We start from the raw sequence: 18,149 nt of genomic DNA, 5'->3' as shown, positions 1-18,149 counted from the left end.
CAATTTTTTCATCATGTCAACTGTAACTCTCATTTTGCGACGCTGTAGGGCAAAGCTCACAAAAAAATAGAAGCAGCGTGATTAAGTCTTATTGAGTTACGTTCTCCGAAACCAGTCCGCCACATTTTTCCTTAAAAAAGTAGAAGCCTCCTGGTTTTTAAACGAACATACACCTGGGAACACCAAGAAGAGGAACGCGAATGTCGCAGTTCTCCAAGTGCGGCCCGCCCCTCCTACATGATAGATTTTTGCCTACTTGACCCCTCCTTCCTCCTGATTCTGAAGGAAGATTCTAACGCCCTCTGGAGGCGTCCCTAGTGACGTCACAAGCGCGATTCCAGTCCGTGGCCAATCACAGGGTCGGATTCCGGGGGAAGCCCGGGGCGGTGGCGGCGGCCCGTGCGCGTGCGCGAGGTTTCCGCGTGGCTATATAAACATGGCTGGCGTGGCCGCGCGGCGGGGCCATGCCGAGTGTGTGTAGAGGGTTTGGGGGCGCTTCGGGTTTGTAGTTTTGAAATTTCTGGCGGGGGAACTGGGGCGCAGAGTTTTGCTGGGTGGTGGGAGCCAGTGACGCCTTTTCGGGGACCGCGCAGCCGGACTCCCCAGTAGCGGGATCCGAGCCTGAGGCGCCGGGCTGAGCCGGCGCACGTGTGAGCGCCCCGGAGGAAGAGGCGAGCGGCCGGGCAGGTGTCGCTGCAGCCCGGGCCGCACTAACGGGAGGGAGGTCTGGGACGCGTGGGTTGGCGTCCCGCCGGCGCCCGTCACTGACTTGTGTCGCGGCCCCTGCGCTTCTCCCTAGCGATGCTGTGGAGCCGGAACTGGTCTGGAGTCGGCTGCCGCTTGTCAAGCCTCCCTTCGCCTCTGCTCCCTGAACGGCAGCGTCGCAGCTGCCGCTGATCCACCTGGGGGATGCCCGCGGGCCTCACGGAACCGGCCGGCGCCGCTCCGCCAGCCGGTGTGAGCGCCTCCGGGTCCGTGACCATGGCCCCCGCTGGGACTCGCCCTGTCCGGGTGGAGAGCGCTCCGATGGCCTTGGGCGCCGTGACTAAGGCTCCTGTCAGTGTCTGCGTGGAGTCCACGGTGTCCCAGCCCGGGCGGCCCCCCGTGGGGACCCTGGTGACCAAAGTGGCTCCTGTCAGTGCTCTTCCTAAACTCAGCAGCGGCCCTCCGCTGCCTGCTCCTCAGATAGTCGCTGTGAAAGCCCCCACCACCACAACAATCCAGTTGCCTGCTAATTTGCAGCTTCCTCCAGGTAGGTCGATCACCTTTTCCAGCTTTTCCATCGGCCCAGCCAGCGGTGACCCGGGAAACGTCGCAGCTCCGGATTGTGCCTTCCTGCTGTTAGCTCTAAAAAAAAAAAAAAAAAAAAAAAAAAGCTAAGAAAACCGTTCATAATCGACTTTGCAGGGCAGTGATTTGGCTTTATAGTTAATATACCCTCTTTGAGTCGTTCCTGCACAGTTTTTCTTTCCATATTTAAGGAAAGAATCTTTTCACTTAAGTGACACAGTGGAAGCTGGAACAGTATATTCAGGAGGGGCTTTGGGGCACTAGCTCCTAGGTGGGGGAAGATAGAATATATCTAAAGTTTATTTTCGTGTGCAGAAGAGACCAACGTATATATCTACACGGTTAGATAACCACATATTTTTTTGAAGTTTATTTAAGTTCTTGTGTGTTAAGACTAAAAGAGGATTTTAAATTTAAGCAAGCTAAAATAAGTTCACTGCTTTTCTGATACCAGAAATGAATAATGCTGCTTCCTGCACGATCTTTAGATAGATATGTGATGATTGTAACTTTTCGGTTTGAAGATTACCATTCATTCCCAGCAAGTGCCAGAATTGAGGGATCGGAAGCAGTGTGGGAATGCTACAGTTAATAAGTCTGTGACCACTTTTATCGGAGCATCTACATGTTCGGGCTGGTTTTCATGATTTATACAAAGATTTTGCTTTGTGGTCATTCAGCATATTGTAAATTTGAGTGTTCTACTTTCTTTCCTCAACTGAAGGTGTCTTGGAGTTTCATTGGGGAAAAAAAGGCACACCTCACATTCTTTGGCGTGAACTCTACTCCTAATTATATTACTGTCCACTATTTATTTTGTTAGTAGTAATTGGAACTCTGACTTGTAAAGATGGTAAAGGAGTGAAGCATTTGATTCAAGATCAGTAGCCCCTAAGAAAATGATAGGGGCTCTTTTGTAGCTGATGTTCTGTTTGATCAAGAACATTGTGGAAAGATCATGTTCTTTTGATGAAGGTCTCTTTCAGTTTTGTATTCTACAGGAAATGTATGTATCTATACATATGTAAGGCTATGCTGTGTATGCCGCTGGATACATTTTCTGCCAGTTCCAAATTGTCATCCTGCATATACTTATAAAGTAGTTATGAGTGTGTTTGAATGAAATCACCTCCTAAGTTGTTAAAAACTAAATTTGTCAGTGAGGATTGTTTAGAAACAATAAAAAAAGTATTAAAATAGAGGAACTGTCAAGAGTGAAAACTTGTGGGGCGCCTGGGTGGCTCAGTCGGTTAAGCCTCCGACTTCGGCTCAGGTCAGATCTCACGTTTGTGGGTTCGAGCCCCGTGTCAGGCTCTGGGCTGACAGCCAGCTCAGAGCCTGGAGCCTGCTTCCGGTTCTGTGTCTCCTTCTCTCTCTGCCCCTCCCCCTCTCATGCTCTGTCTCTCTCTGCATCAAAAATAAATAAAACATTAAAAAAAATTTTTAAAAAAGAGTGAAAACTTGCTGGTAAGTGGGAACTAATCACTAATCAAAGACATATGTGCTATACACTTTTCATATGTTATTTATATTCTTTTGTTGGTCATAGGTAGCAAATAAGAGGTCTCTAAGGGTAAATAATTTGTCCAATGCCAGACACCTCATCGGTGTCAGAGGAAATTTGAATCCGGGTGTGTTTATTCTTTACACACTATGCTTACCCCTTTGTGTGTGTATAGACTATGCCTAATTGAGTATCAGAGCTAAGAGTGACTTACAACTTTAGAGCCTAATCTTTTGTACATAAAGAAACCAAAACTGAAACTTACCAGGAGCCATAAACCAAGACCACAACCTAGGTGTGCGCTACAGTACAACAGTTTAGGCTATTGACCGTGGAGAAACTTCCACTAAATAGGACATAAATCGCCGTTAGGAGTTATTTACAGAGGAGGTAGGAAGACGCTTTGAAGAGCAGCTTTTGCGGGTTTCAGCTGGTAGTTGGCAGAAGAGCGCACTAACATTTGTGCTCTCGCTAGTGCACAGTAAGATAGCCAGTAGTTGAGGAATGAAATGAAGACACTGAGTAAAAGTTGTAAGTCTTGTACCATTTCGTTTACATCCTGAGGATTAGTAATTGATGATTCAGGGGTGCTTAAAACATACGAAGTCCACTCTTCTTTTTCCAAGATAAGGAATACTTTTGAGTATCTGATTTCTGTTTTATTTCAAAATTTTCTCAGTGAACAGAACTGGTTTTTAGAAATATGCACCACAAGTGTTTCTAGGGAGCAGGGGCTGGAAATAAAAAAGGGAGGCATTGTGAGGAAATGAAAGAAGCTGTAGCAAAGGCTTGAGAGTTATTCTGTTGAATGTTTTTGGTAATTTCTTTGGTCTTCTCTGTCTTCTCTTTTATGAACTTGTGGGATTTTAGGCCAGACTGTGGCTCTTTCTGTTTTTGGTATTCTGTGTCTCTTCTGTCACTTGTTTGAGAATGATGATCAAGGATTTGGTTGCTTCTGTTCGGTCATAAACGGTGGTAGATTTCTGTTTGACGGTCATACTGTACAGAAGTTAGTGAAAGTAACTTGTAAAATGCTTCAGGTCTTTTTTCGTCAACTCCTTCATGCTGAGACAAGGCATAGGATTTAAATCTTAGATTCTTGAACCAGGTACTGGATAAGCGAGTGCTTCTTGTTTCTACGCTGGCTTTTTCGAAAGGGTATTGTTTGAGGGCAGGGACTCCTGACTTTATTTACCAGGGTCTTGCATTACGGTAGGGATGCCTTCTTTATAACCCAGCACTAAGTTCCTTGCTCAGAGAAGGCACTGGAGAATTTGAAGGCACATATTAGTATATGTGGAGAGAGGAGAGGGCAATAGGGCTACAACCCCTAAGGGATTCCAAGGGCCCTTACACGTATCAGTGCATTTTATTCTTAATTTCTTTGGTTATTCTGCTTATAAAAGTAGCATATGTTCTTGTAAAAAAAAAAAATAAAGGGGGGGGACAATACTGAAATATAATACACTCTTCACCAGAGTATTACTATTAACAATTTGTTTTTATCCTTTTTATGTTCGTACCTATAAATCTTCCTCCTTTTTTAAATTGCTTAGTAGTTCATTGTATCAACGTACCATCAGTTTTTGACCACTCTCCTAATCACAGACGTTGATATTGTTTGCACTACTTTGTTATTATAAATGATGCTATAATAAACATCTTGGTGTATCTTTGTGCAGTTTTATAAATGTGTTTTTTAAAGGATAAATCACTATAAGTGGAATTGTTGATTCAAAAGGTAATCTTTTAATAGGATTACGAAATTTTATCCCAAGATTATTCAAATGTGTAATCAACAATGTTAATACTTAATTTTAAAAATGTACCTATGGAAACTAATAGTAATTTTCCAGACTTAACTTTAATTAACATTAATAGTAGATGAGCCCTATAATTGAGTGGAGAGAGATAGACTTTAAAAATGTGGCTGGATAATAATATAGATTTGTTACCTACTGAATAACTGCCTAAGAGGGCTCTTGTTTTTGTGAAGTAAAGTAAGTGTATAGTATACAATAGCTGGGAAGGTTTAGTTCAGGGCCACAGAGGAAGGAGTAAGTGTGCTAATCAAATTTGTAGATAACAAAGGGGTTGGAGAGATAGCCTTTGTGGAAAGTAGTGAAGTGTAGCAATGAAGGGCAGAATATTGGCCTTGGAATCAGATGTGGATTTGAATCCCAGCTCTACCTTAATAGCTTTGTGATCTTGGGCAAGTTATTAACCTTATTCTGTGTCATTTTCTTACGTCTAAAATTGGATCATACCTTCATAGATATATAATATGGATTAACTAATAGAAGCATATAGGTCTATATGTAATAGAACTCTAGGGAACACCATTTGTGTGGAATACAGAGTTGCATTGCAGGCATGTCTGGAGTATTTAAGGTACCTGTATAGCAATTGTCTATAGGTGCTCTGGGTGCTATTTATCTAATATGTATGACATCCACCGAATTCACTCTAATTTAAAAGGATGGATTTTGAGGGGCACCTGGGTGGCTCAGTTGGTTAAGCATCCAACTCTTGGTCTCAACTCAGATCTTGATCTCAGAGTCATGAGTTTAAGCCCTGCATTTGGTTCCACACAAAAAGATGGATTTTGAATTAACTTCAAGGTCTTTGTGTCCCCATTTTATTGTTTGTTATAGAAAATTTGTAAAATATTGAAAAATTACCCTCATATATTTTAAGTGTGTCTCTTAGTCTCTTTTTTATGTAAACTTTATGGAGCTACATTTTTTATATGTACATTTATTTTAAAAAGGAAACCATTTACAGTACGTTTTGAAAAATTTGACATAGGTATAGCCACCACTCCAAGATATAGAACATTTCATTCCCCTAAAACTTGTAGTTTCTTTGAGAAAAAAATGTATGTGTGCTTCCTTTATTTTTACATAATTGGGATTCTATTATATAATTTTTATATCCTGCTTTTCACTTACCATTATAAAGTGATGATTTTATTTTATAACCTCAAAAGTTTAATTTTAATGGGTGTATAATCCATTCTTTAACCTTTATTCATTTAGGTTGCTTATGCTTTTTTGTTTAAAACATTACTTATAGGGATGCCTGAGTGGCTCAGCTGGTTAAGCATCCAACTTCAGCTCAGGTCATGATCTCATGGTTCATGGGTTTGAGCCCTGCATCAGACTTTATGCTGACAGCTCAGAGCCTGGAGCCTGCTTCAGATTCTGTGTCTTCCTTTCTCTCTGCCCCTCCCCAACTTGTGCTCTGTCTCTCTCTTTCTCTGAAAAATAAACAAACATTAAAAAAGAAAAAAATTACTTAAAAGTAAACCAGATGTTTTGTATTTAGATTGTGGTTTATGTGTTGATTATTTTCTTGGGACAGATAATAAGAATTTTGGAATTTCTGGATGAAAGAAATAGGAGTGATTTAAAATTATTCATATATTTTTTGGGGTGCCTGGGTGGCTCAGTCGGTTAAGCCTCTGGCTTCAGCTAAGGTCAGATCTCACTTTCGTGGGTTCGAGCCCTGCATCAGGCTCTGTGCTGACAGCTAGCTCAGAGCCTGGAGCCTGCTTCCGGTTCTGTGTCTCCCTCTCTCTCTGCCCCTCCCCCTCTCATGCTCTGTCTCTCTCTCTGTATCAAAAATAAATAAAACATTTAAAAAAAATAAAATTATTCATATATTTTTTTTAACTTACTCATATATTTCAATGTTAACTGTATGCTAGGTTCTATGCTCATTACCATGGATGCAGTAGTAAATAAGGTAGACACAGATCCTCTCCTGGAAATTAAATAGATTCTGAGAATTTCCTTAAATTATTCTGGGCTTAATGTTTCTCCAGCAATATCATTTTTGTAAACTAATACATGCATATATAAAAACAAATATGACAAGTTCAAAAGAAAGTAAAATGACCTGAAAACATATCTTACTTTTAAAAGGTGATATTTGATAAAGGTAAATAGAAGTTCTGTTTTCACAAATCAACTGTATAAATGGAGGATAGAGGAGATGTGCCATAACTGGTAGTAGAATCTGGGATAAAAACTTATTGATTGATTTTAAGTTTTTCTTTTATTCACTCCAAGAATAAGTGTTCAAAGTACTGTCCTGTGGTAATGGAAGTCAGCTTATTTTGTGATTGCACAAGAGACCATCCTCTCTCTGAATATGGAGACTATTTTGATTCCATATTAAGGAATAACTGTGTTTCTAGTCTACTTGTGAAGCAGTGACATTTATACATCTCTACCCTCCTAATCCTGGACTTATTTCAGTAGAGACTATAATGTCACCAGTCAGGCAATTATGAATAGATATTAAGTTATAATAGATGAATTCTAAAGTTTTAGAAGGGATGGGTCTGCTATGTCAGTATTTACCATTCCTGTGAATATGGACACATTAGAGCTGCCATCCAGATCAACTTTCAACCAAGACAAAATAGGAAAGTCATCTTGGCATATAATAGTTCACTGGGCAGACAGGTAGAGTATGTTAAATTATGTACCAGATAGAGGACGAACACCAGACCACTTTACACTTTAGCAACTTAATATTTTTAGAGGAAAGGTGCTTCGTAACCTAGTGTATAATTACTTTCTTTTTACATTTCTGTAGGATAAGTAGGCAAAACTGTCTATCATTTTATGATTGGAAAATGAATCATATTTATCAGGATTTGATTCAAAGAGACTTGGTAGGTGGTTTTCAGAAAAGAGACTACTGTTTAGTTTCTTTTATTTATTTATAAGTGCTTTTCACTAGGTTGTTGCTCATTGGAATTGGTCTTTTGGGATAAACACTTCATTCAGAAGACCATTGAGTTTAGATGAACTCTTGTTTTCTCAGTATTGTCTGTTTGCAGCTGTTTAAATATTACCTCCTACTGCTGTTTTGAGTACTTAGTAGTAGAAAAGTTTGGATTGTAGACCTTTTGACATTAATAACAACTACTACAATTGATAACTTTAAAATTCAAGTCTGCTCAAAAGTATTGTCTTATTTAAATCCCCTTTAATGATCCTGCAAGGTAAGTATTAAGTCTCTCAATACACAAATATGGGGTGTGTGTCTATTTATTTAGGTCTTTTTTTTTTTTTAATGTTTATTAGAGAGTGAGAGTGAGAGAGAGAGAGAGAGAGAGAGAGAGAGAGAGAGAGAGAGAGAGAGAGAGAGAGAGAGAGAAATGAGTGAGAGAGGGGCAGAGAGAGAGGGAGACAGAATCTGAAGGAGGCTCCAGGCTCTGAGCTGTTAGCACAGAGACCAATGCAGGGCTCAGACTCACAAATCGTGAGATCATGACCTGAGTGAGCCAAAGTCGGGCACTTAACTGACTGAGACACCTGATTTATTTAGGTCTTTAATTTCTTTCAACAGCATTTTGTAGTTTCCAGAGGCACCTGGGTGGCTTAGTTGGTTAAGTGTCCCACTCTTGATTTCATCTTAGGGTCATGAGATCCAATTCCCCCACCCCTGCCCTCCGGGCTCCACTGCTAAGAGTAGAGACTGCTTAAGATTCTCTCTCCCTCTCTCTCCACCCATTCCCTGCTCACTTGACAACATTATCTTTCTCAAAAAAATTTTAAACAGCATTTTGTAGTTTCCAGAGTATTGGTATTATACTTATTTTGTTAAATTTGTCAGTATATTTTTTCCGGTGCTATTGTAAATGTAATTGTTTTCTTTGTTCCATTTAGTCATTCTTTGCAAATGTATATAAAAACACAGCTGATTTTTATATATTGATTCTGTATCCTGCCTAGCTGAACTTGTTTATTGGTTTTAATAGTTTTTCATGGAGTTGTAGGATATCTATATATAAGATTATATTATCTGTAAATGGATAATTTTACTTCTTTCTTTGGATGCCTTTTATTTCATTTTCTTGCTTAATTGCCCTTAACCAGTTAGAACTCTTAGTACAATGTTGAATAGAAGTAGTGATTGCAGGTTATCCTCATCTCATTCCTCATCACAGATATCTTTGTCTTGTTCCTGAAATCATTTAAGCCTTCACCGTTACATATGATGTTAGGTATGAGTCTTTTATAGATCTCTTATCAAGTTGAGGAAGTTTGCTTTTATTCCTGTTTTGTTGAGTGTTTTCATCATGATAAAAGGGGTGTTAGAGTTTGTCAAATGCTTTTTCTGCATCTGTTGAGATGATCATGTGGTTTTCTCCTATATTGATAGGTTGTTTTGCAGTAATGCTTTTATGTTAGATTTTTTGTGCTACTGGATTCACTTTGATAGTACTTTGTTGGAAATTTTTGTTTCTATATTCATAAGGCATATTGGTCTTTGTTTTCTTGTGATGTCTTTGTCTAGTTTTGAGATCATGGCAATACTGACTGTACAGATTTAGTTGAGACGTGTTTTGTTCTTGTCTACATTTTGTAAGAGTTTGTGAGTGATTTGTATTAAGTTTTGGATGTTTGGTAGACTTCACCAGTGAAGCCATCTGGACCTGGGCTTATCTTGTGGGCACTTTTTGATTAATATTTCAATTCATTTGTCAGAGGCCTATTCAGGTTGCCTATTTCTTGAGTCAGTTATAGTAGTTTTGTCTTTAGGAATTTGTCTATTTCATGTAAGCCATCTAATTTATTGGCTTACAATTGCTTATAGTATTCCTTTATCCATCTTTCTATAAAGTTAGTAGTAATGTCCTCTTTTTTTTTCTCCCCCCATTCTTAGTTTTAGTAGTTTGAGCAGTCTGGTAAAGGTTTCTCAGTTTGGTTGGTCTTTTCCCAGAACCAACTTTTGTTTTTCTTTTTCTCAATTGTTTTTATCCTGTATTTACTTCTGCTCTAATCTTCATTGATTTCTTTTCATCTGCTTGCTTTAGTTTTTATTTTGCTTTTCCCCCCCAGTATCTTTTTTTTTTAATTTTTTTAAATGTTTTATTTATTTTTGATACAGAGAGAGACAGAGCATGAGAGGGGGAGGGGCAGAGAGAGAAGGAGACACAGAACCGGAAGCAGGCTCCAGGCTCTGAGCTAGCTGTCAGCACAGAGCCTGATGTGGGGCTCGAACCCACGAATGTGAGATCTGACCTGAGCCGAAGTCGGAGGCTTAACCGACTGAGCCACCCAGGCGCGCCCCCCCCACCAGTATCTTAAAATGGAAGTTTAAGTTACTGATTTGAATGTTTTTTCTTTTTAAATACCATCAAAAATAACTATCGATGTCCTATTAAGCCTTGCTTTAGCTGCATTCCATAAATTTTGGCATATTATGTTTTCATTTTTACTCCTTTCAAAGTATTTTCCAATTTCCCTCGTGATTTCTTCATTGACCAACTGACTACTTAGAAGTAATTAATCTCTAAATATTTGCGAATTCCCCCAATTTCCTTTTTGTTACTGATTTCAAATTTTATTCCATTGTAATTGGAGACTATACATTGTAATATTTTAGTCTTTTTAAATTTAATTAGAGCTTATTTTATTTCCTAAACTGTGGAGCATGTACGATGTGTACTTATGGAGAATGCTGTTGTTTGGATGGAGTAGTCTACAGATTGTTTGGTTTATAGTATTGCTCAAGTATTTGATTTCCTTGTTGGTCTCTATATAGTTGTCTAATCCATTATTGAAAGTGGGGTATTGAAGTCTCTCAATTATTATCATTGAATTTCTATTTTTTCCTTCACTTATGTCAGCTTTTGCATTGTATATTTTGGGATTTATTTTAGGGGCACATATTAATATTCCTAATCCATTGGGTGTGATATCAGTTATAAAATGCCCCTTTTTCTCTCTAGTAACATATTTAGTCTATTTTGTCTACTATTGGTATGACCACTCTAGCTTTCTTATGGTTGCTGTTGTATATCTTTTTTTTTAAGTTTATTTATTTATTTATTTATTTATTCATTTATTTAGAGAGAGAACATGAACAGAGGAGGAGCAGAGAGGGAGAGAGAGAAAATTCCAAGCAGGCTCTGCACTGTCAGTGCAGAGCCCAATGTGGGACTCAAACTCATGAACTGTGAGATCACAACCTGAGCCAAAATCAAGAGTCTGGGCGCCTAACTGGCTGAGCCACCCAGGCGCTCAGACACTTTTGCTTTTGATTGGATTACTTAACCCATTCACATTACATGATATGTAGTTGGCTTTAGGTGTGCCATTATTTTTGTTTCTGTGTATTTCCTCTCCTTTTTGTTTCTCTAGTTTTTTTCCTGATTTCATTTGCATTAAGTGAATATTTTCTAGTGTAACACTTCAATTTCTTTATAATTTTTCAGTATGTATATTTAGTGGTTCTATAGGTTACAATATAGTTTGTAGTGCATATCATATTAGAATTTATTTCATGTTTATATTAACTTAATTGGGTGAGATCTTGAAACATTTCTCCTATTTAGCTCATTTTTCTCTCTTTTATTTTTGTGCTATTATTGCTCTATATATTATACCTTGATATGTTAGAAACCCAACAATACTTTGTTATTATTACATAATGTATCTTTATGGTATTTAAGGAAACTGATGGAGGAAAGGAGCACAAGATGTATTTGTAGCATTTGTTTCATTACTTTTATTTGCCATTTCTGGTTTTCTTCATTTGTTCCTGTGGATTTGAGATTTTATCTAAAGTAGTTTCCTTAGCTTTACTCCTACCCACTTTTTTTCTGCTGTTATTCACAAATATATTATTTTTATGGTATAGAGCCAACAATATAATTATATATATACTGTTTTATACAATTGTTTTTATAAACAATTTTTTAATAAAATTAAGAGAAAAAAGCAGAATTAATATGCATTTATATTGTCAAACTACATAATTACCCTAACCAGTGCCTTTTCTTATTTGAATTTGATTTATTGCCTGGGGTCACTAGTTTTGACCCTGGAGAATTTTATTTAGTATTTTTTGTATGGTGTGTCAATTAGCCCACCAATCCTTTCAGTTTTTATTTGGGAATGCCTTTATTTTTCCTTTAACTTTGATTGATATTTTTAATATCTAATTGTTCATTGATTTTTTTTCTTTGCCTCTCAGCAAGTGGAATATGTCAATATACTACCTTCTCATCTCTATTGTTTTTGATGAGAAATAAGCTGTTACTTCTATTGAGGTTCTCTTATAGTCAGTTTTCTCTTACTGTTCTAAGGATTTTCCTTTAAGAGGTGAATCTTTTTATTATGATGTGACTTGATGTGTATCTCTTTGAATTTATTAGAGTTTGTTGAGCTATTTAGACATCCAGAGTATTGTTCATCGAATTTGGGGAGTTGTCGGCCACTATTTCTTTGAATGCTTTTCTGTTTCTCTCTCTCTCTCCCTGTCTCTCTCTCTCTCTTGTCCTCCCTCTCTGGTACTCACATTATGCCCATGTTGTGATGCCTATCAGCCACATTTCTCTGAGGTTCTATTCACTTTTCTTTATTCTTTTTTCCTCTCCTTTCTTTGGATTTAATAATCTGTTGATCTATCTTCAAGTTCACTGATCTTTCTTCTACTTCCTCAGTTTTACTGTCAAACCCTTCTAGTGAATTTTTTGTTATTGTCCTTTCTAACTACAGAAGTTATTTTTTTATGATACCTATCCCTCTAAGAATAGTCTCTGTTTGGTGATATCATCATACTTTCCTTTGCTTTTTAAGACTGTTTCCTTTTGTCTTTTGAACAACTGTTGAACAATGTTGCATAATGTTTACTTTGAAGGTTTTGTTGTTAGATCTAACATCTAGATGGTCACATAGGTGGTTTCTCTTGCCTGCCTTTTTTCCCCTATGTGTCACAGTTTTTCTTTCTTTTTTTTTTTTTTTAATGCTTTTTAAATTTATTTTTGAGAGACAGAGAGAGACAGGGCTAGCAAGGGAGGGCAGAGAGAGAGGGACACAGAATCTGAAGCAGGCTCCAGGCTCTGAGCTAGTAGTCAGCACAGAGCCTGACACGGGGCTCGAACCCACGAACTGTGAGATCATGACCTAGGCTGAAACCAGACGCTTAACTGACTGAGCCACCCAGGCGCCCCATCTTTTTCTTTGCATGTACTGTAATTTGCTATTCAAGAGTAATATATTGTAGCAACTCTGGATGCCATCCCCTGTTCCCTTGAGGGTATTATTGTTGTTTGGCCAGATTATTTTAGTGAAGTCTATTTTCCCTACAATGGGAAGCCTCTGATGTTACACCGCAGAGTGCACAGCCTTGGTTTTAGCAGGACTCTCTTTGACTTTCTCTGATTCCTGTTAAGCCGTGTGTCTCTGCTGATACCACCCCTAGCTATTAAGCTCTATTGGTTGCCATAGTCTGATCCAATTAAATTTAGACTCCTTTACAGGGTAATTTTTTAGGTTATTGTTTGAGGTTTGTTCTGACATCAGGAGGACCCTTTTTAGTGATCTCTTTATCTGGTTCTCTCTGGTAAACTAGAGCTAGGATTATTGCCTATCTTGTATCTGTCATGAAGCTATCATCTTTCGTTTGTTGTATTTGAGAGTGCTCTTACCTTTGAGTTACCCCATGTTGTGTTGAAATAAAGTCAGCCTCTCTAGGCTAGGGAGATATTTGGAGTGGGGACCAGAATTGTGGCATGTTTCTCTCTGAGCAACATCCCTGCTTTAGGAGTGGGGTACTGGGCATGGGTGGTAGTAGCTTTTGGTCTTATCTGCTTACCCTTCCAGCATGGGATAACTCCTACAAAATAACTGGGGTGAAGGAGTTTGGGGTCCAGATATTTTTAGTGTGCCATCCCTGAGGTAGAGCCTTCCTTTAATGAGTGGAGCTGAGTAAAAGAAGCCTAGAAACTTTTGGATGCACTTATCTCAGATTTGCCCTCTGCTGTATGCACCTTTTGTGGGGGAGATCAAAAATGCTGGTGGCCTGCTCTTCCCAGGAAGATACCAGAGTCCTCAACTGGAGCTTGGGAGAGGAGGAAGCCCTCTGTTGACCACATTGCCTGATCTGAGAAGGAAAAGGGAGCAGGTCATGGTTCAGATGCCACAGATTTTTGCTGTTTTTACTGAGTTTTAATAAATCCTCTATAATAATAGTGTATTCATTTTATGTATGCCTTCAGGCAATTTCCAAAGATTTTAAATAGTGTTTTTAAAAATCATTTTCACCAGTTATGGTTGCTTTGCTAGGGAGCAGGTTTGTTAGCTCTTTATGCTCCCATTCCAGAAATGGGACTTCAGCTATGAATATTCCTGTTTATGCCTCCTACTTATGTGGACAGGAATTTCTTTAGATTAGAAATACTGCCAGGTTAGAGAGTGCAAATGGGAATCAATTTGGCACAATCATGTAAAGTTGAACAAAGCAGTTCCACCATATTACATTACCATCGTTAAGATTTTTAGAGTTCCTGTTGCTATACATTTTTCTAACATTTAATGTAGTCTTTGGACTTCTTAATTTTTGCCTGTCTAGGTAGATATAAATTGGTATCTCGCTGTGGTCTTAATTTACCTTTTCTTGTCATTGGCATGTATGTTTCTTTGTGCATTTTTGATATTCATTCTTCGAACATAAGTAAACTAAATTTTTTTCCATTTAATTGTTTTTTTACTTGATTGTGTCTTTTGCTAAACAAAAGTGGTTTTTTGGTATATAGAATGTATCAGATTTATTAAGGAAATTCTCCCTGTCCCAAATTCAGAAAGATAATTTTGTATATTATCTAAGAGCTTAAAAGCTTTTACTTTTTACCTTTGTATTCTTAATGCTTTTAGGGGTTTTGTATGTGGTACGATACTTTTAATCTTTTCCATATAAATAACTAATTGATCCAGCCTTGCTTATTGAATAGTCTGCTGTTTTCCTCACTAATCTTCAGTGCCTCTTAGGAAAATTTGATATGACATATCTGCCTTAGTCTATTCTGGAATTCTCTAATTTATTCCATCGGCCACTTTGTGTAGTCCAGTGCCATTACCATATCATCTTACGCACTGTAGTTTTACAGTTTGATGTCATGGAGAAAAAGTGTTTTGGCTTCAAGAGTACGGGCCATAGGCTTGGACTTTTAATATTTTAAGTAGCTTTGAATGAAAACATTTTTTCATATTATATATGGTAATTAGTATAGATGAAATTTAGTGTGTATCAGTCACTTGTTGAGAACTTTTTACATCATTGAAAGAAATGGTCAGAACACAAAATATATGGTGATTATGTTTATTAGCTTAGAGGTCATATTTTTTTTCTTTTAATTCTAGGAACAGTTTTAATCAAAAGTAACAGTGGCCAGTTGATGTTGGTATCTCCTCAGCAAGCTGTGACAAGAGCAGAGACCACTACTAACATCACTTCAAGGCCAGCTGTCCCAACAAATACTCCTACTGTTAAAATTTGTACAGTGCCGGTAACATACTTCAGTTATTATTATTATTGTTGTTGTTGTTGTTGTTTTTCTAGCTATTATCTTCATATAAATATATGTGTAATTGTGAATAAAAATAATAGATGATTCTGCTCAACTTTTGAAATTGAGCCATTCTTGTTTGAGTGTGTTAATCAAGATGTTTGGTTTTGTCATTTGGTAATTGCAAAATAATATTGTCTTCATACTCGAAGATTTTGTGTTTCTCAAGGGAATGTTACAAGGGCTATTTGCATGTCTAAATGGAAAAAATAATTAATATGCTTTAATTCTAATTTGTGGTAAAACATTAACACTACAGTTTTATACTATTCATTTGTATCCATATCTTACAGGAATGACTTAAGAAGTCTGTAATATTTCATTAATTTACTTATTAGAAAATGGTTTATTTTATAACAATAGTAATCTTTCTAGGTAACTGAAGCTTATCTTGTGTGGCAGAGGTTAATATGTATGTGTGTGTGTGTGTGTGTGTGTGTGTGTGTATATATATATATGTATATTTTAATAGCATCTTTCTCTGGTAAAGTAAAAAATGCTGAATGTAGTATAGCATTTTCTCGATGAGTCAGGTTCATCCTAATGAAAGATTGCATCGTGTTCTGTGGTAATATTTTCTGCCAGTTTTGTCTACCACCCCTAACCCCCATTTTGTGCTCCTCTAATATTTGATTCTAGGTTCTCATTTTCTCTGTTACTGTATCTTTCAATGATAGCTGCTCCTTTCCTTTTTTTCTTAATGTTTATTATTTTTGAGAGAGAGAGAGAGATCGAGCACAAGTGGGGGAGGGGCAGAGAGAGAGGCAGAAAACAGAATCTGAAGCAGGCTCCATGCTCTGAGTTGTCAGCACAGAGCCCAGTGCGGGGATCAAATTCACAAATTGTGAGATCATAACCTGAATGGAAGTTATGCTTAACTGACTGAGTCACCCAGGTGCCCCTGCCCCTTTCTTTTCTAGTTTGCTTTACCTAACTGCTGTGAGTTGAGAAGATAGGTTAGCAGACTTTTTTTTATAATAAGATGTTAAATAAGAATCCAAATGTTTTTTGGGGTGCCTGAGTTGCTTTGTTGGTTAAGCATCCAACTCTCAATTTCGGCTCAGGTCAGGATCTCAGGGTCATGAAATTGAGCCCAGAGCCCAGCATTAGACTCCCATCTGGGTGTGGAGGCACCTTAAGATTCTCTCTTTCTTTTTGCCCCTCCCTAACTTGTGTTCTCTCTTAAAAAAAAAAAAATTAGAAAAAAATCTGTATGTTTTCTGTATGAGCCAAAGAGTAAAGTTTAAGGTTTTAATGTTAAAAATACTGTGATATTTATTTGTTAAGTTGCCTCCTTAAGGAATATGAAATAGTGTCAATTGGCCAAATGACCAGTTAGGTTCACAGTGGAGAATGGGCTAAAAACTATTAAGGTTATATAAAGCCAGTTATAACAAAGGAGTTTGCTGTGGCAAAGTGTTTTACAATTTTTTTAAATGTTTATTTATTTGAGAGAGAGAGGGGCGCCTGGCTGGCTCAGTTGGTTAAGCCTCCGACTTCGGCTCAGGTCAGATCTCACATTTGTGGGTTCGAGCCCCACGTCAGGCTCTGTGCTGACAGCTGGCTCAGAGCCTGGAGCCTGCTTCCATTTCTGTGTCTCCTCTCTCTGCCCCTCCCCCTCTCATGCTCTGTCTCTTTCTGTATCAAAAATAAATAAAAACATTAAAAAAAAAACGAGAGAGAGAGAGAGAGAGAGATAGCGAGATTGAGAGCTAGAGCGAGCACGCACAAGTGGGGAAGAGTCAAAGAAAGGGGGCAGAGGATCCAAAGCAGTCTCTACTGTCAGCGTAGAGCCTGATACGGGGCTCAAGCACATGAACCCTGTGAGATCATGACCTGAGCCAAAGTTGGACACTTCACTGACTGAGCCATCCAGGTGCTTTGAAGTGTTTTAATGTTTAATGTTTACCATAGTACTGATTGATTTAAAATTACTAATGCTAGGGGCGCCTGGGTGGCACAGTCGGTTAAGTGTCTGACTTCAGCTCAGGTCATGATCTCATGGTTTGTGGGTTTGAGCCCTGCATAGGGCTCTGTGCTGATAGCTCAGAGCCTGGAGTCTCCTTCAGATTCTATGTTTCCCTCTCTCTCTGTGCCTTCCCCATTCATGCTCTGTTTCTGTCTCAGTAATAAATAAACATCAAAAATAAATAAATAATGGGGCACCTGGGTGGCTCATTTGGTTAAGAGTCTGACTACAGCTCAGGTCATGATCTCACAGCTCATGGGTTCGAGCCCTGCATCAGGGTCTGTGCTGACAGCTAGCCTAGAGCCTGGAGGCTGTCTTCAGATTCTGTGTCTCTCTCTCACTCTGTCTCTCAAAAATAAATTAGAAAACATAAAAGTTTTTTTTAAATAAATAAATAAATAAAATTACTAATGTTAATGACTCTATTATCTCTCTCTCCTCCCCCACTTCCCCACCCAGAATTCTGGTTCACAGTTAGTTAAGAAAGTGGCAGTGGCACCTGTTAAAAAATTGGCACAAATCGGAACTACTGTGGTAACCACTGTTCCAAAGCCTTCCTCAGTACAGGTAAGTTGTGACTGACTTGTGTCCATGTGTGTGCTGTTTATTCTCTCGTCTTTCTTTAGCTGTTTCCTGCCTGATGTATAGGTTTGTCACAACAACCATGTGACCTTGAAGAGCAATTCAGTGATATTTGGTGACACTTAACAAAGTGGGAACAGTTGGAGGTGTGGAAAACACAAGATAAACATGGCATCTGTTCTTGGAATGTCAATTTTACTTGAATGTGTTAAATTAATACAAATGTACCCAATAGCCACGTGTGATAGTGTCTAGAAGCAGGTGCTAGGACAGAATTTTGATGTAGGGGATAGTTATTAGTTATTGATACCTGGGGAAGGGAAGGAGAATAAGACTCTGAACTAGGTGGAGGCCCAGTAAAGCCTCCACCAATCAGGTGGGAAACATTGGAGCAAATATGGCTTGTCAGAGTTGTCCTACTATTTGTCAGC

At 38.4% G+C, this 18,149-nt stretch overlaps 1 protein-coding gene across 3 annotated transcripts in view; it reads left to right on the top strand.

Annotated features, from left to right (window-relative positions):
- Positions 1-416: 416 nt before the first annotated feature.
- The window catches only part of TAF4B (TATA-box binding protein associated factor 4b), a 119,722-nt gene continuing 101,989 nt past the window's right edge, over positions 417-18,149 (top strand). For 2 of the 3 annotated variants that reach the window (XM_029922604.1, XM_029922602.1), the window contains exons 1-4: positions 431-501; positions 800-1,252; positions 14,962-15,107; positions 17,596-17,703. In XM_029922604.1, coding sequence (XP_029778464.1) covers positions 910-1,252; positions 14,962-15,107; positions 17,596-17,703 — 597 coding nt within the window. In that variant the 5' untranslated portion in view covers positions 431-501; positions 800-909. Of the gene's footprint in view, positions 502-799; positions 1,253-14,961; positions 15,108-17,595; positions 17,704-18,149 lie in introns of all 3 variants that reach the window. The other variant, XM_029922603.1, reaches the window with a different exon arrangement.

The sequence above is a fragment of the Suricata suricatta genome, chromosome 14 (genome assembly GCF_006229205.1).
Source record: "Suricata suricatta isolate VVHF042 chromosome 14, meerkat_22Aug2017_6uvM2_HiC, whole genome shotgun sequence".
In the NCBI taxonomy this organism is placed as follows: Eukaryota; Metazoa; Chordata; class Mammalia; order Carnivora; family Herpestidae; genus Suricata; species Suricata suricatta.
This window is presented reverse-complemented; position numbering and strand designations above follow the sequence as displayed.